This window comes from Chaetodon trifascialis, chromosome 12 (genome assembly GCF_039877785.1).
Source record: "Chaetodon trifascialis isolate fChaTrf1 chromosome 12, fChaTrf1.hap1, whole genome shotgun sequence".
NCBI classification, from domain to species: Eukaryota; Metazoa; Chordata; class Actinopteri; order Chaetodontiformes; family Chaetodontidae; genus Chaetodon; species Chaetodon trifascialis.
In genome coordinates, this window is record NC_092067.1 from 26,644,027 (window position 1) to 26,668,009 (window position 23,983).

General features: G+C 45.9%; 1 protein-coding gene across 1 annotated transcript; it reads left to right on the top strand.

The window, feature by feature from the left end:
- Positions 1 to 336: 336 nt before the first annotated feature.
- Positions 337 to 23,724, top strand: LOC139340684 (centromere-associated protein E-like). Its single transcript, XM_070976596.1, has 27 exons — positions 337 to 494; positions 1,967 to 2,089; positions 2,227 to 2,463; positions 3,610 to 3,706; positions 4,236 to 4,366; positions 4,632 to 4,799; positions 5,731 to 7,605; positions 7,696 to 7,781; positions 7,960 to 8,080; positions 8,219 to 8,338; positions 8,614 to 8,955; positions 9,376 to 9,594; positions 9,819 to 9,986; positions 10,192 to 10,314; positions 11,110 to 11,322; positions 11,426 to 11,599; positions 12,133 to 12,282; positions 15,918 to 16,058; positions 16,432 to 16,620; positions 16,790 to 16,973; positions 17,210 to 17,322; positions 17,460 to 17,642; positions 17,840 to 17,988; positions 18,724 to 18,997; positions 19,446 to 19,780; positions 19,989 to 21,632; positions 23,374 to 23,724. Exons 1-27 carry the CDS (start codon positions 417 to 419, stop codon positions 23,654 to 23,656), a joined length of 7,920 nt encoding a protein of 2,639 aa, XP_070832697.1. The 5' UTR covers positions 337 to 416; the 3' UTR covers positions 23,657 to 23,724.
- Positions 23,725 to 23,983: the final 259 nt, after the last annotated feature.

Here is a 23,983-nt window from a genome sequence, read left to right on the forward strand (position 1 = left end):
TAGAGAACCGATTTCTTGCCCTCTGTTGTTCTGCAGGAGATCCGACTGTCAGAGTTCAAAGAACAGGAAGCTAACAAGCAGCAACTGGACCACAGCGGTTGGTCTGGACTGGTCTGGGCAGGGGTTCACACTGGGAACCAGATACTTCCCAACACAAACAGCATCAGAGCTGTGAGTGAATCTGCTGACGTCTACTGAAAACATCACTTTAAAAATAAGAGACGATCTTAAGGTGATCCCAGACGAAGACAGAAGGATCGTCCATCCCTCAGCTGACAACAGGATCCTGGACTGAGTCTGTCTTCATGACGACCGGAGAGACTGAAGAGACGCTGACATGTGGAGGACAAAAGAAGTCAGAGGGGAGAACTGGAGGAGGAGGAGGAGGAGGAGGAGGAGGAGGAGGAGGAGGGAGCATGAAGCTGTCTTTCACCACTCTTAGCACTATCGCCATCCAGGCCGGCCAATCACAGATTGTCGTCTCTGTCCTCAAGGTATGTAAAGAGACCGAAGGACGTTCAGCTTGTTGAGCTGAGACTGTAGGTCAATAACAAGGCCTCCACCTGACGCTGGTGTCCAGAATAACATGGAGGAAAGACATGACGTGGAGGACGGTCACATGACGCTGTAACAAAGATGCTGCTGTGACTCTGAATCCTACAGTTATTGACCTTCAGCCTGGTCAGCAGGAACCTCTGTTGGTCTCTGTTAGTAAAAATGCCGTCAAAGTTGGTAAAACAGCTGCAAAATCCTACCACGACATCAATCGATCAATCAAACCGATCTGGTTTCATTTGTTAGCCAATAGCAACAAGTAACATGTTAAAAATCAGTAAATTAGATTAAATGTCATTTATCTGGGCTTCCTACAAAGCGAGAAACGTCTTTAAATAATATGTGGATGTTTCTGATGTTTCCCATTCTGAAACAGCGTGAATGCCACATTAGCTTTGAAGCTATTGCACTGTTAGCTTCAACTTTAGAGAACTTGACATACAATGACTGCAGTGAGCTTAACTTTGAATTTAGTTTGCTACCTGAGTTAACTTAAACTTAACTTAAACTTAACTGTGACTTCAGTTAGCTAACGTTATCAGACTGTTAGCTTTGACTGTAGTTAGTTTGCCTTTTTATCTTTCAGTTAGCAATGAGTCTGATAGTTTTGACTTTAATTACCTATGAGCCTGCCTTCTTTCTGATTTTCAGACTGTAACTGACTTCTGTGAGCTTCGTTTAAGCTTCACAGACAGTTAGTCCTGACTTGACTTTTGTCAGCTTAAACTTTGCTATCAAACTGTTAGCTTAGCTGGATATCAGCTAGCTTTCTTTAAATTAGCTGCAGCTTGGAAACCTTCAGAATCGGTTTCAGGAGGAGCTTTCAGTTCGTCTGAAGCCACTTTTCTGCCCATGTGCTGTTTCCTGTTATAGCACAAACTATTTACTGATGCTACCATGAAGGGAAGTGAGTGCCGTGTGTGTGTGCGTGCGTGCATGCGTGCGTGCATGAGTGCATGCGTGTGTGTGTGTGAGAGAGAGAGAAAGAGAGAGAGAGAGAGTCTAACAGCTGATGCCTCTAAAATGTGTGTATGTATCTGGGATTGTATTGGTATTGTTTTTAAAGTGTGTGGTGTGTGTGGTGGTGGGGGGGGGGGTGGGGGGGGCGGTCACGCGTCATGTTGTGTCCTTTTCAGTCGACATGCCAGAGATACTGTATCATCCAGAGGAATGCAGCACACACACACACACACACACACACACACACACACACACACACACACACACACACACGTGTACAGGGATACATGCAGCTCCTTTTCACCTAAAGTGGTCAACATGTCGCTCTGTGGAGAGAAAAAACAACTGCTGCTCTCATCATCAATGTGCAATCGTGTGTGTGTGTGTGTGTGTGTGTGTGTGTGTGTGTGTGTGTGTGCGCGTGTGTGTGTGTGTGTGTGTGTGTGTGCAGAGTGGGTCTGTGGTCCACCTCCAGCTGGTCCAGGTCCATCCAGGCCTCTGTGAGATCGGATCCAACCAGGAAGAAAACCAGACACTGATCCAGGAACAGCAGCAGCTGATGGAGAAACTCAAGGTAAAACAGGCCGAAACAGGAAATAGACAGCCGAAGTCCCGACATCACTTCCTGTCTGGCTTCTGTTCTGCTGGCATTTCTTTCATCTTTGTGTTCCTGGAGTTTAGCGTCTTTTTTACCATCTGTTGGTTTTCCAGAAACATGAGAGGGAAGTGCTGGCTGTGGTAGAAAAGAGCCGACAGGCAGAGCAGAGGAGGAGGAGGGATGAAGGGACAGCGGAGAAGAGGAGGAACAAGAAACAGAAGGAGGAGGAGGAGGTGCACAAGTCCATGGAAGCATCTTTGAACGAGGGATGGTCGTTGCTGCTGCACCTGCTCCAGAGACGACAGGAAGTCCTGATGCTGGCGGCAGAGTTTTACCGTCGAGCGCTGGAGGTAGAGACCGCCTGAAGATACAGAGCAACAAAATGTTAAAAACCAACTTTAATCACAGTTTAAACTTTGCTTTTAAAATCCCAAGAGCCAAAATGAGACTGACCACAGTTTGTTAATGATGTTTTTAAGTTTTCAACCTCCAGGAAACAACTTCAAACGCACTTTTCTGAAATATCCAGCGTTCTCCTGTGGTTATGAGTAGTTTAGCAATGGAGGTGTTCGTGGACCTTCACCTCGTTATAATCAAATGTCTCGAATGGAGACACATTGTAATCTGAGTCACAGGAATATATGTTCATCTATTCACCTCTGACCCCTGACCCCCTCGCTGTGGGCAGTAAAGTTCTCGCAGGTGCAGTGTGTCGTCCCCTGTGGTTAAACAGCAGGACATGGATGTGATTAACTCTTGTCTCGTGTCCCCGTGAAGGACATTTGTTTTGGCTCTGAGCCTCACATTCCTCCGGCGGTGCTGAATCTGTGGCGTGTCGTGGTGAGCCGTGCTCATTGGCTGACATTTTATTAGCAACACCTGCTGCCCGCCGACGGTCACCTGCTGCAGCCTTTATCTAGAACAGTCCAACAGTGAGTCCTATTTTAATCGTCTGTGCTTCAGTTTAACGAGCTGAAAGCAGCCACAGCAACAGATAAGACAAAACTCTCCTATCACAGACGATGGAAGACGTGTCAATCAAAGACTTTACAGTTAACGAGATCGCCACCGCCACCGAGGGTCAGCGGTCAGCTGGGTTTATCAGACCTGAAAACCTGACTCTCAGTTCGGGACTGAAGAGATACCTCAGAGGCGGGTTTGGTCAATAAAAAACTCCGACGCTAACAGAGTGTGGCTTTGTCCAGATTAAACATCTCAACAGCTGTTGGTGTTTCATGTTCCCCTCAGGATGAACTGTAATAACTTCATTGATGCTCTAACTATTCATCTAGCGCCACCTTCAGGTCAACATGTGTCCAATACTTTGATTTGTAATCAGATATCAGCGAAGCTCATGACATTCTCCTCAGCCTCATCTGGACTTTGTGTTTGGTGCTAATTAGCATATGTTAGCATGCTAACCCTGCGTGGTGTGTGTGTGTGTGTGTGTGTGTGCGTATGTGTGTGTGTGTGTGTGAGTGTGTGTGTGTGTGCAGTTTGCTGTCTGTATTGACAGAGCTGAGGAGCTGCAGATCAGACCAGACGGCGACAGACGAACTGAAGTGCAGCTCACATACGACTCCATGAGGCGAGGTGAGCCGTGCTAATCTTAGCCACAGTATTTATAGTGTTACACACAGCTGCAGCTCAAATATATTATCACTGATTTCATTTTCATTTTATTGCTTGTAGATGTGAATGTGTCTGTCTTTGTGTCGGCCTGAACATTTCTCACACACAAGGCATGATGGGATATCCTCCAGAACCCCAAAACCCTGCGACAGGATAATCAGATATTTTTTTAAAAATGTTATCGTTCCCCCACCTTAAGAGAGGGATAAACCAGTTTAAACTGGCTGAAACTAAACTGATTTGAAACGAGTTTCTCCAGACATACTGGTTTGAACCACAGATGAGCTGGTTTAAAGATGAAGTGAACTGGTTTGAACTGGTTTGCTTTTGCTGCAGAGTTGGTTTAAGCCTCTGAGTTTTTGTATAGTTGGATTAAACCAGTATAAACTGGTGGAAACCTCAGATAACCTGGTTTAAACTATCCGTCGGCTGGTTTGTTGTAGGTGGACAATCACAGGTGTTAGTCGTCTCTTTTGTCTTTTCATTTCAGATCTTCTGGGAAAATCGATGCAGGTCTTGACAAGCAGCAACGTTCTTCTGCAGAAACTCAGACATCTGCAGAGGACTGAGGCCCTCCAGAGGAGAGGAGGAGTACTGCAGGGTGAAGAGGAAGAGGAGGAGGTGAAAGAGTCTCAGCTGGACAATATCTAAGAGCTCTGAGCCACATTTACTGAGAAAATGTCTTATTCTTATTGAATTTGCAGCTGCAGTTTTCACATGTTCAGCAGCTTGTTACACAGTCAGCTCCTGGAATGAGCCTTCATCATCCACCTGATCATCATCACCTGTTTTGCCTTCCTCTGACTCACCTGTCCCACTGCCTCAGCCTGCTGTTGACTTGCTGTTAACTGTGTGGATTGATGCTGATGCTGCGTCCTCTTCCCAGAGTTCCCAGTGCAGCAGGGGGATGGCGTTGAGGCTGGAGGAGCTGGTGGAGATGCTTCAGGATCGGAGGAGGAGAGCGGACCAGGCTGTCCGGCTGCGGCTCCGACAGGTGGAGGACGACATCCTGCTCCACGAGAAAGAACAGGAGTCCAGACAGGCCGGCTCTGAGGTAAGAGATGAGCACAGCAGCGAGCACGTTGACGTGGACTGTAAGCTCCGGTGGAAACAGGCCATTCAGCTCACAAACTCTTCTTTCAGTCTCAGTCAATTCAAACATATTCTAAAGCAAGATAACTTCATCCATCATTAACAAACCAATCCTCAAGCTCACAGTTATCTGGAAATAAACTGAGTGAGAATTAACAGGATTATTTTAGCCTGATACACGTTAGCCTGTGTCAGCTAAACCACATGTGAACGGCAGGGTCGTCAGTGGAGGTCAGTCTGAGACTCAGCCCAGAAGCTGCATGAGTAACGAGCTGTTGCCTTCGTGAACGAGGTGTGAACACGCGCAGGTTATCACTGCAGGTTTAAATCTGGTCATCAGTGTTAACAGCTACTGAAGGCGTTCTCGACTCTCCGATGACTGAATTTAAAAATATTCTGTCTGCTGGAAAATCTGCACAGCGATAACTCTGACATCAAAGAGCCGAGCTGAATGAAGCCGAGCATCGTTTCCCAACAGCATCGTAGGATTAAGATGCTCGTTAAATCCGTCTCATCCCTCGTATGTTTTGTTTCTCACGCTGTGTGATGATGTGTGTATTTTTAGGACACACCTACAGCCAGGTGAATATGTGAAGTTACTGTCAACAGTATTCAGCATCATCAGCAGCAGAAATCAGGAAATGAAACGCTGATAAATCAAGTTGCTAAAACCAGCTCCCAGAGGTGGAACTGGTCAGATCCCAGTGAGACATTTCATCCTGTCAGCGACAGCAGTGAGAATATAACATGTAGATTATTAACAGGGAGAGTATGGAAAAGAGGCAGACACGCAGTATTTATACCAACAGCAGAGTACCCCAAGTACAATTTGTAGTAATCAATGAAACAATGACGAAAGACGCTTAACAACATCAAGCCTGTCTCCTCTTCAGGACTGGAGTCTCACAATGGACAAGATCCTGGACCAAAACCTGCAGTCTGGGTCCGCATCAGCAGAGAGCACAGACCTGGAGTCAGAATCCAGAACCAAGGAAACCAGAGACCTGCAGATTGGATCCAGATCAGATGTGAAGCCTGGATCAAGACTAGATCTGAAGTGTGGATCCACATCAGAGGAGACCAGAGACTTCCAATCCGGATCCAATGCAAAACTGCAGCCTGGATTCAGATTAGATCTAAAGCCTGGACCTAAACCAGAGGAGACCACAAACCTGCAGTCTGGATCTAAATTAGATCTGAAGTCTGGGTCCAGATCAGACCTCAGATTAGATTCTAAATCTGAAGAGACCACAGACCCTCCACCTGGATCCAGATTAGACCAGGCACCTGGATCGATATCAGACATGCAGCCAGAATCTGGACTAGATGTGAAGCCTGAATCTAGATCAGATCTGCAGCCTGGATTCAGATTAGAGTTTAAGACTGGATCTAGGCTAGAGGAGATCAGAAACCTGCAATCTGGATTCAAATTAAATTTGAAGGCTGGATCCAGATCAGACCTCCAGTTATATTCTAAATCTAGAGAGACCACAGACCTTCCACCTGGATCCAGATCAGACCAAGTGCCTGGATCCAGATCAGACATGCAACAAGACTCTGGATTAGATGTGAAGCCTGAGTCTGGATCAGAGCCAACTAGTAACATGGCCCCTGGATCCAGATTAGATCTAAACCCAGAATCTGGGTCAGATCTAAACCCTGTATCTAGATTAGATCTGCAGCCTGGATTCAGATTAGAGTTTAAGACTGGATCTAGACTAGAGGAGATCAGAAACCTGCAAACTGGATTCAAATTAAACGTGAAGGCTGGATCCAGTTCAGACCTCCAGTTAGATTCCAAATCTGAAGACACCACAGGTCTTCTGCCTGGATCCAGATCAGACATGCAGCCAGAATCTGTATCAGATCTGAAGCCTGAATCTATATCAGAGCCAATCAAAGACATGACCCCTGGATCCAGATCAAATCTAAACCCTGAATCAGGAGCAGATCTGAAAATTGAATCCAGATCAGATCTGCAGCCTGGATTCAGATTCAAGTTTAAGACTGGATCCAGACTAGAGGAGATCAGAAACCTGCAATCTGGATTCAAATTAGATTTGAAGGCTGGATCCGCATCAGATCTCCAGTCAGATTCTAAATCAGAGGAGGCCAGAATCCTTCAGCCTCGATCCAGTTTCAGCCAGATGCCTGGATCGAGATCAGACATGCATTCAGAATCCAGATTAGATGTGAAACCGGAATTTAAATCAGAGCCAGTCAAAGACATGTCCACTGGATCCAGCTCAGAGGAGACCAGAAACTTAAAGTCAGGACCCAGATCAGATTTAAAGCCTGAATCTAGATCAGAGGAAAGCAAAGACCTGCAGCCCGAATCAAGATCAGACTTGCAATCTGGATCCAGATCAACGGAGACCAAAGAGTTTCTGCCAAGGTTTAGATCAGATGTTCATCCAGAATCCAGATTAGATCTGAAATCTGGGTCTAGATCAGAGCAATGTCGAGCTGTGGACTCTGGATTCAGATCAGATGAATCCAGTAACCTGCAGTCTGGAGAGTCCAGGTCTGATGAAAAGCCTGAATCCAAGTCAGATCTGAAATCTGGATCTGGATCAGAGCAAACCAGAGACCTGTGGCTTGAACCCAGATCACAGGAGACCACAGACCTACATCCTAGAGCCAGTTCAGAGGAGAGAAGAGAAATGAACTCTGGATTCAGATCAGAGACCAACGAGCTGCCACTTGAATCCACACAGGATGTGCAGCCTGGATCCAGATCAAAGGAGACCAGAGGATCTAGATCAGAGGTGATACCTTCCACCAATCAGCAGACAGAATCAAACACTGTTGAGTTTTTGAGATATCTGCAGACACCAGCAGCTGTGTGTTTTTCTCAGGCTGAAAGCGACGTCAGTTTGTCTGAACTGAGCAGGAAACAGGACCAGACCAGACAGCAGAAAGCTGCAGCTGCAAACACCACCAGGTAGGAAAACTGGTAAAGTCCTGCACACATGCTCGGTGATCCACGTGTCCCCGTTTTAACAACAGATCCAGACCTTTCTGGACGCTCATCAGTGTGCCTTTCAGAATCTCACTGTTCAGTCAGAACAAGCTTCTGTTTGTGAAAACAGGACCTGCTTGATTTTCTTCTCCTCTGGCAGTGGGCTGGTGGCAGGGCAGGAGAGCATGCTGGGAAACGGGACTCAATGTGGAGAGGACCACACTCGCCTGACCAATCAGAAGCAGCAGCTGCTGTCGTCATGTGAACACCTGGTGGAGAAGGTGACATTTTCTTTCTCTTCTTTTCAGTAACAGTCACACTAATGTCCCTATAATGTGTGTGTGTGTGTGTGTGTGTGTGTGTGTGTGTGTGTGTGCGTGTGTGTGTGTGTGCGTGTGTGTGTGCGTGTGTGTGTGTAGATCTGGAGCTGGGTGCAGCAGGGCAGCAGTTTGTTGTCTAACAGCTCTGAAGCAGGACAGCAGCTCTTTGAGGCAGAAGAGACTCTGAACACACACCTGCAGCTGCACACACAGGCTGAGGTAGACACACACACACACACACACACACACACACACACACACACACACACACACACACACACACACACACACTGCGTTGAATCTGCTCTCACTGTGGTGGCACCTTGTGTGTTAGCTCATATCTCCCACAGTGACGTTTGTACAGAGGATTTCACTTTAAAACACTTTCTGCAGCATAAATTCATTTTCAGATTCTGGATCAGTTTTGGATGAAATCAGCAGCTATGCTTAACTGGCTTCCTGCTGAACAGATCATTTTGCCTGTTTGTCTCCAGGCTGCAGGTCAGGACGCAGAGAACATGACGCAGATCCTGGATCAGATCAGAGCTCTACACACAGATATGACCAGCAGAACCAGTCCCCTGCCTCCCAGTGAACCCAGCAGACGGCTGTCCCCTCTAAAGGCCCTGACAGAGCAGCTGAAGAGAGGCAGCCTGGGCAGACCCAGCACCGCTCGGCCTGGTCCACCTGCTGCTGACCCAAACGCTTCATTGAGTCCTGAACTTGCCGGTCAGGTTGATTTGGTCTTGAAGGAGCTGCACAGTCTGAACCGAAAGATCAACTCAAACCTGCAGCTGCTGCAACCCTACGTCACCTTCCTCAGGACGGCACAGCAGGTCAGAGTCTGTCCAGGTGTCCCGTTACAGAGGAAAACTGAAAGTGTTGCAGCCAGAGTTCACTGGATCGCTCTGCTGCAGCTGCTGGAGACGATCCACTGCCTGCTAGCTAAAGTAAAATATTTTATTATTTCAAATTAACATTTAATGATGCAAACCAGCAAAGTTGGAATGCAACGTACAGTTAGTGAAATTTACAGTGAAAAAATATTTCAACTCCTGCTCTCAAGTTTTTACTTAAAGTGCAGAAATATTTACACCAGTCCCTGCACTCAGTATGCAGAATGAGTGTCCGAAGGGTTCGAAGAGCAAATCGTCAGTGTGACGTTTGTTCTGTGCGACTGTGGGGTGTAATGCAGCCACTGGGGGGCGCTGGTGAGGAAATCTGAAGTCTATGATGAAGGTGCTCCTGTTCTCCAGGTGGACGAAGAGATGGAAAAACTGAAGGAGATCTACATGAGGAGACCAGATGAAGAGGAAGAGGAGCAGAAGCAGGCAGAGGGGGAAGCTGTCGGCGCTAACACCAGTTCCAGACCACCAGTGAAGAAGAAGCAGGTCGACACCTGCTGGCAGGCGACGTTACAGAAGTTCCTCACCGCTCAGGAACTGGGAAACACCTACGCCCACGCTGTTTCCATGGTAACAAGACTGATGAGATGGGATGTGCTTTAAGGTTACATGAGATGAGATGAAGTTATGTCAAATGAGACAAAACTGCATGAGATCAGAAAAAAGGAAATGAAAGGATTCTGTCTGTTAGTACATTTAATACAGTGCAGGACAATTTAAGACAAGATTTCTGTGAGTCATCAAGAAAAATCTTTGCTGTGCAGCTGAAAAAGTGTGATATTTGTTTGTGTCAGGCGTCGGGGGCATCGTTAAACCTGCAGTCTGCGCTGGCTGTGGTGCAGCAGACGCTGGAGCAACTCAGCAGAAACAAACAGGAAGTGAACGAGCTACAGAGTCAGCAGCAAATCCAGATCCAGCAGCAGCAGGAGTACTGCAGGAAGTACCAGGAGAGACTGCTCAAGGTACTGAGTACACTGCACCAGAGACAAGTGACGAGCCTAATCTGTACTCCTACCGCAAGGTAATATAACTTGAACTGCAAAACAACTGTAGTGGAGTACCTTTAGGTATCAAGAAGAGTAAAATAGGAGTACTCAAAGTACAAGTACCTCAAAATTGTACCAAAGTATAGTACTTAGGTAAATGTACTTAGTTACTTGTTTTCAGAGCCTGCAGGACTTGAATTCTGTCTCTGAGCTGCTGGACTCCTGCACTATGATGGATCTGGGCTCAGAACTGCAGACCTCCAAACTGCTGGAGCACTTCAGCCAGGCCAGACCACATTTTAAAGTGAGTATTTTTACTTTGAGCTTCTGGGACGTTTTCATGATGAGAACATTATAACTGTTGGACCGTGGGGACTGATGGGACTGTGGGATCTTTGGAGCTCTGAAACTGTTGGGATCTGTTGGTACTCACTGGACAACTAGAACCAATGGGACTCCTGGACTGTAAGGACTGTTGGCTGCTCGATGGACTCTTGGGGCTCCTGGGTCTGCTTTGACTGGGACATCTGGGACTACTGGTCAAGTAATCACATCTGTCCCAGGAGCTTCACTAGTCCAAACCTTGACTCCCAGGACAGCTGTGACTGTTGGACTGGTGACTGCTAGAACCATTGCTGCTTTTACAAAAACTGGGACTGTACCAGTTGGGACTACCGGGTACTGGGGAATGCTGGAAACACTGTGACTTTTACACTTGTAGGACTCTTGGAATATTTGGGACCGATGAGTCTTCTGGACTCCACGGGCTGCTTGTGGGTGAGGCTCTGAGGGAGGCTGGGACTCCTGGGACTGTGACGTTGGGACCACTGGAGCATTTTGGGCTGATGACTGAGCTGTGAGCAGGATGTTAGAGCACGTTCATACTCAGCACATAAAGCTGAATTACTGTGTGTTTTTACTGCTGTTCTGTTAAAAGCATCACATTTACAAATCTGTTTTCCTGTTGATGTCCAGTGACCACCAAATGTGAAGCTTGGATAGTTTCTGAATCTGATGCATCTGCTCTGCTCTCTTTTGGGTTCTTGCTCGCCTCTCGATGTATTGTCAGAATGATCAGACTCTCTCTTCCTTTCTCCAGCAACTAGACGCTGAGGTGGAGAACATGGAGGAGAGCTGGGGGACTCTGAGGGCAGTCCAGAACAGCCTGGAGGAGCAGGAGCTGAAGGGAGGAGCAGTGAAGGAGGAGGACCTGTCAGAGCTGCTGAAGCTCCAGAAGACAATGAAGGACAAGATCCATCAGAGCGAGTCGATCCTGAACCTCACCAGCAGCTTCCATCTCACATCCCAGCAGGTCAGTGGAGCAGGAGGGAGGCGTGAGAACCTGTGAGACATGAAGTATGAATATACAGGAAGTGAGTCATCACTAATTTTAGCGTTGTCCTCTATGTGTCCAGCTGGAGGCGCTGCTCCAGTCAGACCCTGTGGGCCCTTTAACTGGTTCAACTGGTTTATGTGGATCCAGTGAGGCTGAGCTGAGTCGGCATCGAGAAGACCAGCAGCAGATCCAGAGTCTGTTTAAAACAGCTTCAACGCTGAAGACAGACATCTGCACCGCCATCAACCACAGTGTACGACAGCATATTTCCTCGTTATTCTTCTACACATTTCAGAGGGAAATATTACTTTTTATTCCACCACATTTATCAGCTTTCATCTTTCAGAGTCTCTGAGCTGTTTTCAGTTCTCACGTTTCATTTCAATAACTGATCAAATGATCAATATTTCACAAAAAGTGGCCTAAACTAACCGTACATGAAGTATTTAAAGTAGCTCCAGCGGTAACATGCTGCTCTGACACTGAAGCTTCCGTATAAACACACTGATGAACAGAGATCAGACACAGGAGACACTTTACTGCACAGGCAGTACTTTTACTGCATCAAGCTGAATGTACTGCTGTACTTTCACTGCATGAAGCTGACATTACTACAGTACATTTACTACAAGAAGCCGATAATACTACTGTGCTGTTGATACTTTAGCTACATTTTGTTCAGAAATACATTTCTGTGTTAAAATTGCAGGATTTTTACCTGTAATGGAGTATTTTTCCATTGCTGTATTTGTACTTCAGTAACGGGTACTTCGTCCACGCTGTTAGGGTTGGACATGTTTCAGAGTGGAGCAGCTGGAGGCTCGTCTTCGCTCTCTGGACTCTCTCTGTGTCTCGTGGCTGAATGAAGCAGCTCAGCGTGAGGAGAAACGCAGCAGAGAGCTGCTGACTGGTCGACTCAATGATGACATCATCCAGGTGAGGTCACAGGCTTGATCGACCGTCGTGACAACTGAGCTGAGATCTGTTGTTGAAGCTGTCAGAGGTTTCTGAAACCTTCATTCTTTTGTCACCTTTCCTGTCTGAGTTTACCAGAACCTCAACTTCCTGTTTGATGTGAAACAGAAAGTCGGTCTGGGACGTTGTTATTCATCAGTACCACCAGCAGGGGGCGCTGCTGCAAGATGTCTGTCCGTCAGATTATAAACATTTACTATCTTCACTGATCAGCAGGTTTTAACTCTTCATACAAACTGTGTACTCCGATCTTCTTTTTTTTCTGTATGCAAATTTTATCGTTAATCTCTGAAATCTTGTTTTATCTTTCGGATCTATAATTTCCTAATTATTTTCTAATAGAAATAACAATAATCATTTAATAACACATAGTTCTTTTGAGGAAACTAAATAGGAAAATAGGGACCCGCAAAAGGTTTGTCCTCTCTGGGCTTCTGTAGAAACATGGTGGACTCTGCAGATATAAAGAACTCGTTCTAAGGAAACACAAACACAGTTCTCATATTCAGATGATTACATACTAATGAAAACTTATGAATATTATTTTCCATCTCTGGCGATAGATCCTCCGACATCTGTACGTTTGTGTTTGTTTGACTTCGACTGACGGCTGTGATCTGAGGCAGCCGCTCGCTCGGTTTTATTAGACTCTAAATATAACTGAAGTCAGAAGGACCCTCAGGTGGCTGCAGGAGTCGGTCTGTGCCGCATCATAAACGCTCCTCCAGCGATTCTTTGCTGTCGTCAGAGAGGAAATTAAAAGAAGCAGAGTTGTGCTGGATTAGAAAACGCTCAAAACGCTTCGTGTTTCTGGACTGTGGTGGCAGCTGGGTGTTAAAGTCAGAGATGACGTGTGTTCAGCTGCAGTTCATCTAATGTCCACTAGATGCTGCTTCAAGAAAAAGGCATTGAAGCGAATGGAGAAGTCCGACTTCGTTCATTTCTCAGAAGATGCACGTTGATGTGAAATGATATGAACAGTCTTATTGACCAATAAACAAATGAGTACGAAATGGGACTGTGGCGACAGAATACAGGATGAAACCGTTTGAGTTTACAGGCCAGACTGAAATATGCAAAACTAGACACAAAAGAAGAATGATGGCAGTGAATGATAAAACCAAACGTGTTGACGCCCTCTTGAGGTTCACCTTTGGAACTGTAAAATGTAAAATTTCCCCAGTTCGACATTTTACTGGTTTGACTGGTGTTAATGGTCCAGTGTGCAGTGTCTGTGACCAGCAGGGCAGCAGCTGTTGGAGGAATGACGGAGGGAGTCAGATCAGAAATACAGGCAGAGTCAGCCCACGGGTATTTCCCATCATGCACCTGGTGCTGCGTGTCACCAGCACACTGAAACCTGCAGGAGCAGCTGGGCTGGACATCAGTCACAGACAGGATTCATAAAAGCATCACACAGTTTATGTTAAAGATACTCTCTGTCAGCATCCGAACATCCAGCGGGAACGTGACTCTGACTCGATAATGTCTCGTTTGGCCTCTTTCACGACTGACAGCGTTTACCTTACCTGTACGTTGTTTTCCACTCTATCGTTGACAGGTGGTAGAGTTGATAAAGTCAGAATCAACCATCATAACCGATGAGTGCTCCTCTTTAGTTTTTCAACTCAAGCGTCATGAGGCAAATTTACATAATTACCATGCTGCAATGTAAAATTATGTATACACATATGTGATGGATGGTTTTGGCCATATCACCGACCCTTCATCTATGGCAATGAGTGAGGTCACCACTTTCATCTCATTTAGCTCCTCTTGGCCCCGTTCCTTGTAGATTTGGTGTGATTGCAGTCTGCACTTACAGCACTGACGCATCTTTTTCTTGGACTTCTCTCAAAGTGTTTACAGGAAGCAGGATCAGTGAGGAGATCAGTGGTGACAAATTGAGTTGGAGGGCTGAACTGTCAGAGTTCTGTGCTGTGACAGGACACCACCACTTAGTCAACTGTGAACACTCACTCAGAGCGATGGGGGGTGAGCTGGGGGGTAAACAGAAGGAGTCCACTTTGCTGAGTCACCTGAAGGAAATCTCCATTAATCTGTTGCTGGAGGATGATGAGGTGCTTTTTCAAAATCGAGACTTGTTGCTGAGGACTGGTTCTATTTCTGTTCATTGGTGGGTTGGTTGTTCTCACCACAGGCATTCAGGGTACTTTGGGTCACATTAAGGATCCCCAGAGGTACAGTGCTCGATCACAGAGCTGAACTCTGAAAGGTATTTGAATCTAGGTTTCATACGTGTTCATTGTGGGCACAGTGAAAAGGCTATTCTGTGGGCCTGGTGTGGTACTTTAACATTAGTGCTCTGAACACTCGCTTTCCTGGGTTTCACCAGATGGTCCAGGGATTTGAACCAACAACCTACTGTGCAATATACTTCCTGGTACTTTATGGTAACTCTCTGAGGTACCTCATGGTTCTCAGCATTATTTGAATGCACTTCATGGTAAACTTATTGTATTACCTCTCAGTACCTCCTCTTGTAACGTTAGTTTTGTCCTCAAGCAACAGCTTTTCTCCCCCTCTGCCTCAGTCCAACCTCCTCAGCCTCTGACTTCTTCATCTGTTCAGCAAATAGACCTCGCTGTCTCTGTCTGCTTTGCTCTCTCAGCTGTCCTCAGCTAACAGATCAGCCATTTGACACTGCTGATCCTCCTGTCACACCAGAAATGTCCCTCTGGATTTAAGCCGTCCTGCTCTAAAAATAGTCTTATCAAAGTTCCCTCAACGTGCGGTTACATCAACACTGAGCCGAACAAAATGCAGCCAGAGAAGTCTGACCGACGATAAGACAAATGACGGATACAATAAGACATTGATGTGTATATTGATATATGTGCAAAACTATTTTTAACCAGCTAGCAGCCTGGTTTTAATCAAGGCCATAACTACCTGACAGACTGCCATGAAATGTTCACTGTCATGGTGAATGAATGCTGCTGACTAGTGTCACCAGCAGGTTGATGCTTTTGTTTTTTATTTGGATAGAAATGTCATTATTTTTTCATGTGTTGGATAAATGGACACGTTGACCTGATGATGGCGCTAAATGAAAAGTCAGAGGATCACTAGAGTCATCACAGTTCCCCCTTGAGGAGAACATGAAGGTCCAGTTTCATGGAAATCCATCTAAAAACTGTTGAGACAGCGAAATCAAAACCAGATTTATCATCCTGCTGGTGGCGCTAGAGAATTCAGAGGATCACAACAGACGGTAGGATTCATCCTCTCAGGACCATGAACGTATACAGAATCGAATGGAAACTATTAGTTGTGGAGATATTTCAGTCTGGACCGAAGTGGTGGGCCGACTGCCTGGCTTCAGAAAACTGACAATGGACTTTGTCAATATTTTGACATTTTATTGATAAATCAATTTATTATGTTATTGAAAAATAATCTGACTTGTCAACAGTCATGTGTTTACTAGTTGCACCACAGATCGATCCACATGATCAGCCATCAGGAGTCCTTCTGTCAACATCAGCTCTTGAAGCTGACGGATGTGTGAGGTTTGAAAACAGTTGATCTTTATGTAAAATCAGCTGTTGGTTTTTCTGATGTTCCATTTTCAGCTTCGTGACTCCTTCAAGGAGCTGAAGAAACGCTTCAGTAACCTGAAGTTTAACTACCTGAAGAGAAATGACAGGACCAGGAACACGAAGGCCGTCAGGAACCAGCTGCAGCAGGTGGAGCTGTACGAGGAGAAGCTGCAGGTGAGTGCAGCTCCTGATCTGAGCAGCTGAACGCCTCATGTGACACGAGGTTCAGAGATTTATATAATGGGTCATTTCTGAAATTTTGTCAGAACAAACTGAACCACTGCGAGGAACTCAAACTCGGGATGGTGAGGTTATATAAACCATTCTGTTGGAATGGAGATCTGAAAGGTGCATGACACCAGACAGGAGTGTGTTGTCCACAGCAGAAGAAGAAACAGGAATCCATTTTCCACTGAGTTCACAACAAAGCAGGTGGATGAAAGTCTGCCTGAGTCTCAGAGCCGTCACACTTAAATAACCTCAGTTTAGTGGTACAGTAGAGAAGAGAGAGGAGGTGTGTCACGCTCTGCTCGGTCTGATCCTGCAGGCACTCAGGAAACGTCTGCAGGGCGTGACCGCCCGGCTGGGGTCAGAGGTCAAGGACGGAGGCGTGGCCCGAGAGGCAGAAGACGCCATCAACGAGCTGCAGAGACAGATGGGAGATTTTGAGCGAAGTGTCAGCGACCACCAAAGAACACTGGAGATGACCCGCAAACTGCAGCAGGCAATGGAGGAGGTGATGGAAATCGCTTACATCTTTACCTTTTAAACGTAGTATTATTGTTTTTTATTTATTATTTTTACTTTGATCACATGTGAGATTGTTTATTGTATTATTTGTAGTGAAGTATTACTGTGTGTACACATGATTAGCATGACCTTTACGTGTTCCTTTGTATTAACAGTATCAGTTCTGGTGTGAGGAGGCGAGCGCCACCATCGCTCGCGTTGGGAAGTTTTCCTCCGAGTGTCGCAGCACAGAAGCCGTCGCCGTTCTCCACCAGCAGTTTGAGAAGTTCGTCTGGCCGACGGTTCCTCAGCAGGAGGAGAGGATCAGTCAGATCGCTGAGCTGGCTGTCAGGCTGCACGGTGAGCAGCCACACACAGCAGGATGATGAGGAGCGGCCGCTTTTATTCGAATATTTATTCAGTCAAAACAGATTTTGAAACTTGTTTGACTCCATCGTTCTAAGATGTTCACATTCATTGATGTGTCTGTGTGTTTGAAGCAGCGCTGTGCGAAGACAAACATGAACATTTCCAGAAAATCTAATATTAACATGAAAGCGTGTGTGTGTGTGTGTGTGTGTGTGTGTGTGTTTCAGGGGTGGAGGAGGGGCAGCGGTACATAGAGAAGACGGTCAGTAAACACTCAGAGATGGTGGAGTCCATCAGACAGCTGAGTGACGGGCTGATGGAGCTGGAGGCCAAACTGAAGGTTTATAGAAATGAATAAGATTTAAGAACCTGTGTTTGATTTTACCTGCTGACACTGAGACATCCTTCAGGACAGTTAATCAGTGGACATCAGCCACATGATCTACACATTATTCACATTATTTACATTGTTTTCAGCTGGAGAAACTCAAAAAGCAGCAGAATGATGGAAAGAAAGACAAGGAGGAAGAAGGGAAGCGAAGGAAAGACAGTGAGACAGAAGAGAAAGACAAAGACAAAGAGAAGAAGTTGAAGGAAAAGAGAAAGTTGAAAAAGAAAGAGCAGACGGATAATCGCAGCTCGCAGGAGGCGGCTGACATGGTAAAAATAATCACACTAACAATGTTGAATACAAAAAGAAAAACTTACACTTTGTGGTTTAAAAACATAAAAGCTAGAGGAGCTGCACAAAAGAGAAAGATATGTTTGAGAGTATATTTCACGTTCTCAATAAAAATATTAGATCTCAGATTTAATTATGATAATGGGGCTCATCTCAATCTGTCCTGTACTTTCAGCATGAGCTGAAGGAAACAGGCCACACCCCCGAGCTGACCACCGAGCATGATGGGAAGGAGGTTCCTGTGAAGAGGCCGACTGCAGCCAATAGGAAGCCTCCATTACAAAAGAGTCGCAGTCAGGATTCAGACACACAGACAGAGAGCAGGTACGCTGGTACAGTGAAGGTTTGTGCTGATATTCCTGCTCTCCAGGGGACGAACCCTTTGATCTGAATCATATAAACCTCTATAAGCTCTTTGAACGACGTCGTCTCGTGTCTCTTCTTCTGTGATGGTTTCATGACACAGACTGGAGAATCAGCTCCACACAACAGGACTGGATGAAAACAAGCGTTCATTCACATTCATTCACATTTTCTTCATTCAGCACATTTTTTGTTCTACATTTGGATGGAAACTTGACTTATAACATTTGTTGTGAATGTGCATTGTCCCCAGAGGTTGAACCCTACTCACTTTGGTGATCTTGTTCCCTTTTCTCTTATATTGTTCTTTCTCTTATTTATTGGTTTATTGAACAGGGACAGTGCACATTAAGAAACGTTCCAGAAACAAAAAAAGCCTGTGATGACAGGCTTTTTTCCAGAACATAAATTCTGCAATTGAAATAGGATATATGCATATACAAGTCTGCAGGCATGCTAGTGACCCTCTGAGACTCCATGTTTAATAAAAACTGTGAGAAACTGGAAAAAAACTGTAGAACAAAGAGCATAACAGATAAAAGCACTTGCTTTCGGCTAAATAAGTAAAAGTAATAAGGTCATGTCGTGTTCTGATCTTTCATTTCTTCATAGAAGGAAAACGCTGTTTGGTTCGAGTCTCGGCCATCTGTTGGACAGTTTAAATAAAGTTTCTTTGTATTATCTCTCTCTCAGCAGCAGACAGCAGTTGTACAGCGAGAAGTTCACCTCCTCATTCTGCTCCACTCACACCTTCAGCCTCTCCTGCTCCCCAGTGGAGGTCAACCGACGGATCCACACCATACACAGCCAATTACAGCCTGTCTCCACTGAGCCTCAGGCCACGCCCCCTGCCTCTGTGATTGGCCCACTGTTCTCAGACATTCAGAGGGAGTTTCAGAGGAAGGAGTCACAAGAAACGGGACAGCAGGGGGTCGTCGCTTCCTGTGGATCAAACACGACGGCACTTCAGGTTATTCATTAAAGAGTTAATTTCATATGTGGTGTTTCAAATCCTCTTTTATTTTCCTTCAACATGCTGCTTTAATTTTCATGCCTTTACTGATGATACACCACTGTATGTTCCCATTAAACCCGATGACAATGGTGAAAATGGAGGTTATATTCAAGATTCCAGGATGGTAAAATGCTGACTTTAGTGGAGGACAATAGCTAAGATTACATCTTACCTTCAAGTCATCTTCCTTGCACTGCTGTAATTCTCTGTACTCTGGCCTGCTGCTGCAAGGCTTTTAACAAGCTCAAGGAGAACAGATCAGATCACCTTCAGTCTTGAATCCTTGCACTGGATCACTTTTAACATTTTGCTAAAAGCAGTTAAGGCTTTGTGTGGTCAAGCTCAGAGTAAGCAAGTACATAACACACAGCAGTGAGTCTAATACTGAATCCTTTTTACCCAGGATGCATCAGTGGGAGGCCTGTTGGAGGCAGAGCTCCAGCAACAGGAAGTGATGACTGAGGATTCTCTCTCCAATGATGAATACGAGTGTGCGTCACCAGATGACATTTCACTGCCTTCACTGGCAGAGACACCAGAGTCCAACATGGTTCAGTCAGATGTTGAGGAGGGCTTCTGCTTCAGTTCCCACAGCATCCACATCAGCCAGTACAGCCACCAGTGCCATGCCCAGTCAGAGCACAGTGGGACTGGTACTGGTGCAGTCCAACAACAGACAGAGTACAGCCAAACAGAGAGCTGTCCAACCCCTCCCACCAGTCTTCACAGCACCACCAGGTCTGTTTTAAGACAAATCCCTGAGTCACAACAGAACAAGATTCCTTTTTATGTTATTATGATTCAAGGCATGAGCAGCAGTTTGCCACACGGCTTTGAAGCTGCACTGAGATGATGCAGAAAGTTCAATGTTGCTGTAGCCCATGAATCCACCAGAAGGCCACACAGATTTAAGGCTATGTTCCTGTTGTGTGTGTGTGTGTTACAGGCTCAGATCAGAGTCCAGCTCACTTGTCCAGAGCCCATTGACCGTTCCTGCTACAAGCATGCCCACCAGCACTTTGTGCAGCATCCTAAGGACTGGTGAGATCAACACAGCCTCTGACCTCTCCCTGGGCACCCCTGAACTGAGACTCCCCTCTGGATCTAAGCCAGTCCACCAGAACAGCACTCCAGACAGTTGTTCCAACAATGACAATGATGTCGCAGAGAAGAGGAGCCCCTCACAAACTGAGCCCTTATTAAAGGAGCACAACAGTCAGTGCAAGCAGCCTCAGAGGACAGGTACCCAGGGCAAGATCAGCCTAAATGTTGCTTCCAAAGCAAGGTCTCCCTTGCCACAGACTGATCTTATTCCTCAGACTGCAGAGCTCAGTCACAGTCCCAACCTCCCCGAGTCCAGCTACTGTTCTCCACCCTTTAATGGTCCAGACCCTGAAGTCCACAAGGACCTGGCCCTTCCACATGACACTAGGTTCCTCAAATGCAGCACTACTTTTCCTCAAACCATAACTGTCATTAGGACGGAAACGTCCCCAGTATCCAAACCTCAAAGGAACAGTATCACTAACACCAGCACCTGTACAAGTACCCAGCAAACCCTTTACTTCCAGTCCTCCCGTTCAGACAGTCATCACACTTTGCCACAGGTTAGCAGCAGCCTAAGTTCACCACAAGAAAGCCCCTTATCCCAGAGTGAGGCCCAACCACAGATGGATTCAATCCCACAGGCCAGGGGGTTTGCTCAGAGCCCCAGCCTCACAGACTCTGTTCCTCACAAACACAAGACCCAGTCCTATGCAACTTGCCCAAAAACCAGCTCAACCATCCCTCAAGACAGCAATCCTTCACGTTCTTACCTGAATTCCAGGAGAGGCCTTGGTCAGGATGTACCTTCGACCCAAACCATCAAAGAAACACCTTCAGTCTCCATGCCCCAAATCAGCAGACTAACCACAGGCATTACTGTCACCCAAAAAAACATCTATTGTCAGTCCTCCCCTCCAGACCTTCAGAGTGTGCCACATGCCAGCAACAACCTCAGGGCACAACAAGGAAACCCTCTCTCTCAGGGTCATGGAGGTCTTCCTGAGGTCCATGCCCCCATTTCTCCAGAGCCGAACAGCTTCAGTGGCATCAGTATATCCAGCAGCACCATCACCAGCAGTAATAGATTCAACAGCAAGCAGAGCCTCCAGACAGTCTACTGTCATGAGTCCTTGACTTCCACCTGTACCCAGCAGTGTGTGCATGACCCTGGCATGACCCCCAGCAGCTCTGCCAAGCCCACTGCTCCTCCTCAGCCAGAATCACAGACCCAAGCTTTGGCTCAGAAGGCTAATCTGCATGTCACCCCCCATTCCTCTCCACCTCATCTACTAACTCCAGACCAAGACCCAAACATTTGTCAGCCTATGACCATCCGTGAGGAGATCAGGCTTACTCCTCAGATCCAAGGGCCTCCCCTTCCTGCTCCTCCTCATCCACAGGCAGAGTCTCTTCCCCAGGGAAAAGCCTCTAAACCTGGCCCTCCCTGCTTCACCAGGCCCCTGTCTAGAGCTACTGTCATGGAGGGCTCTCCAGTGACGCTAGAGGTGGAGGTGGTGGGACAACCAGAGCCCAAGCTCACCTGGTGGGTAGCATATAACCAGCTCCACAATAACACACAAGCTTTATGAGAATATTAACCACACAACTCACCCTGAGACAGCCTTTACACCTGCATTATCATGTACCCTGTAGCTGTATAATGTCTCTATCCGGATCATATTTACACCTGCCATTGAGGTTTGTCACATGACTGTGATGCACATGACTCACACTGCTTATGTAGTGACAGTGAACACATTAACACTTGAAATGTCCAGCTGAGATCAATGAGAACCTTTCTACCTTGACCTTGTTTGTTGGTTGGATGGCAGATTTAATCTAAACAATTTAGATTAAAGTTGTCCATCCCAACAGTGACGATGGATAGAAAGCTTCTTCTCTGTATTGATTGATGATATTGATCTTTGGGTTCTTACCCATCATCTTCTCCACAAGTAAGATAAGGTCCAGCGCATATATTTGCATTAAACTGAAATACATGATTCAGAAACTCTCTGCCCAGTGGTTTGTCCCCCACTGTCAGCATAGTCTGAGTGATGAAGCTGGTCAGTCAAGACCAAAGCTAATGCAGGTGTAAGGGACTGAAACATCTGTCTCATATTCACCCACATGGTGATGCTTAAGTTTGATGAACTTTGCAAATCCTTCTCAATGCCCGATCATCTTATCAGTCTACTGCTAGAATTAGCTTAGCTGTAAAAGTTATGTCCCAAATAGACTGTGCCCCCCTACAGCTTTATATAACTTAATGGAGTATCATATTATATATTATATATATACTGCATATGCACAACTAAGAGGCGAAACATCTTCTAGAACCACAAACAAGTCCAGTTGCCTTTGGAAGCATGTAGAAACACAACTACTCATGCTAAAAAGAAAATGGTAGAACTGTGTCTAAGGCAGAGGGTGTGGATAAATAGAGATTTTAAATGCTAACAAGCTAAATAGCCATGCTTTTTGGAAGTTGCTGTAATTAGCTAGCAAGTTGTAACAAATGTTAGCTTGCCCACCAAGTGTAGTTTGTATTCCAGTGGTAGCTAGCAGTTTTGAGTCATTGTTTTTAGCACATAGCCTCCAAATCTCAACAACATGCTGTGCAGCTCTGCATGTCAAACAAGCTATAAGTCGATTTGAAGTCTGTCAGGAGCCGCATTCAAAACATTAAACATACCTAAAATTTGTAGAAGTATAAAAGCAGCTGCATGTTCCAGCCCTCAGCTGATGCTGATAGCAAACACTGGAGGCTCCATGCAGACAGCAGTCACGGTTCAGTATCTGGGATGCCGGTCCAGGGAGCTCATGTGACAGAACTGTTGATGGATCGTTGCCATATCCTGGTACATTGAGATGTTGCAGGTTTCCAGGTTTAAATGTGCTTTTACTTTAATAATTAATAACTAATTCATGTAAGTTTGCTAGTTAACAGTGTTCTGTGATTCCTGTAACACTTTTGTTTGTTTGTACGGTAATAAAACACAGGCAGTGAAGCCAACACTGAACACTGAAATGCGAAAAGCTACACGAACAATTCAAACTAAAGGTTGAATTTTACACATTGTATCATCTAACTGTCCACATCATTACCCACAAACCTTTGGTTTGACTGTCTGGTGATGCAGTCAGACATCCTGTGACATAACAGGACTTATAAGTATGGATTGTATCAGAGCTGTTGTCAGGGGGCCCATTACGTATAGTGGCACCCCTTCCCAGAGTGAGGTAGTGTCCTGTCTGACCCCCTGTCATCATGGTCGCTTCAGGTTTAAAGATGGAGAGGTGTCAGGCACCGGCCCAGGCCGAACGCTGGCCTGTGAGGACAGGAGACACTTCCTGTTTGTCCCAGAGGCGTCGGACTCAAATGTCGGTTTTTACGAGGTCCAGGCTGCAAACCACCATGATGTGCAGCAGCCAGCTGGTAACAGCTGCAGCAGCGGTGATGACTGGCTGCTGATCGAAGTGTTTGACATCATCAGTGCGGACTGGCAGACCTTCTTTGGTACACTGTGTTTTCTGCTGTGGCTGCTCTACCTGATAGTACTCTGATTACTCTTTTTCCACCACAGGAACTTAACGACCTGTAATCTGAAGCGTTCATTACCTGAACTTATAAGAACCCGTAAGGCTTCGGTTTGAGGTTTTGCATCGTGTTTCCACTGCGTGTTGCAAACCAGAACGTTCTGGATGTAGTACATCCTTAAAAAGGCAACACTGAGACAAATGTAGTCACTTTTATGAGCTGCTTGTTGGACGAGAGCAGTTGAAAGACAGAAAAAAATGGAAAGTCTAGCCAATATTGATTTTTTTTTCATGTTTTTATACCATGACATCAATGTTGTTAAATGAATGAGGAGTCTCGTCTGCAGCAGCAGT

Excerpts from the sequence above, each read along its gene's own strand:
- LOC139340684 (XM_070976596.1), top strand. The coding sequence starts at position 417 with ATGAAGCTGTCTTTCACCACTCTTAGCACTATCGCCATCCAGGCCGGC. Across the intron at positions 11,600-12,132 it reads GCACCGCCATCAACCACAGT|GGTTGGACATGTTTCAGAGT; the intron begins GTACGACAGCAT and ends CCACGCTGTTAG. Across the intron at positions 12,283-15,917 it reads TCAATGATGACATCATCCAG|CTTCGTGACTCCTTCAAGGA; the intron begins GTGAGGTCACAG and ends TTCCATTTTCAG.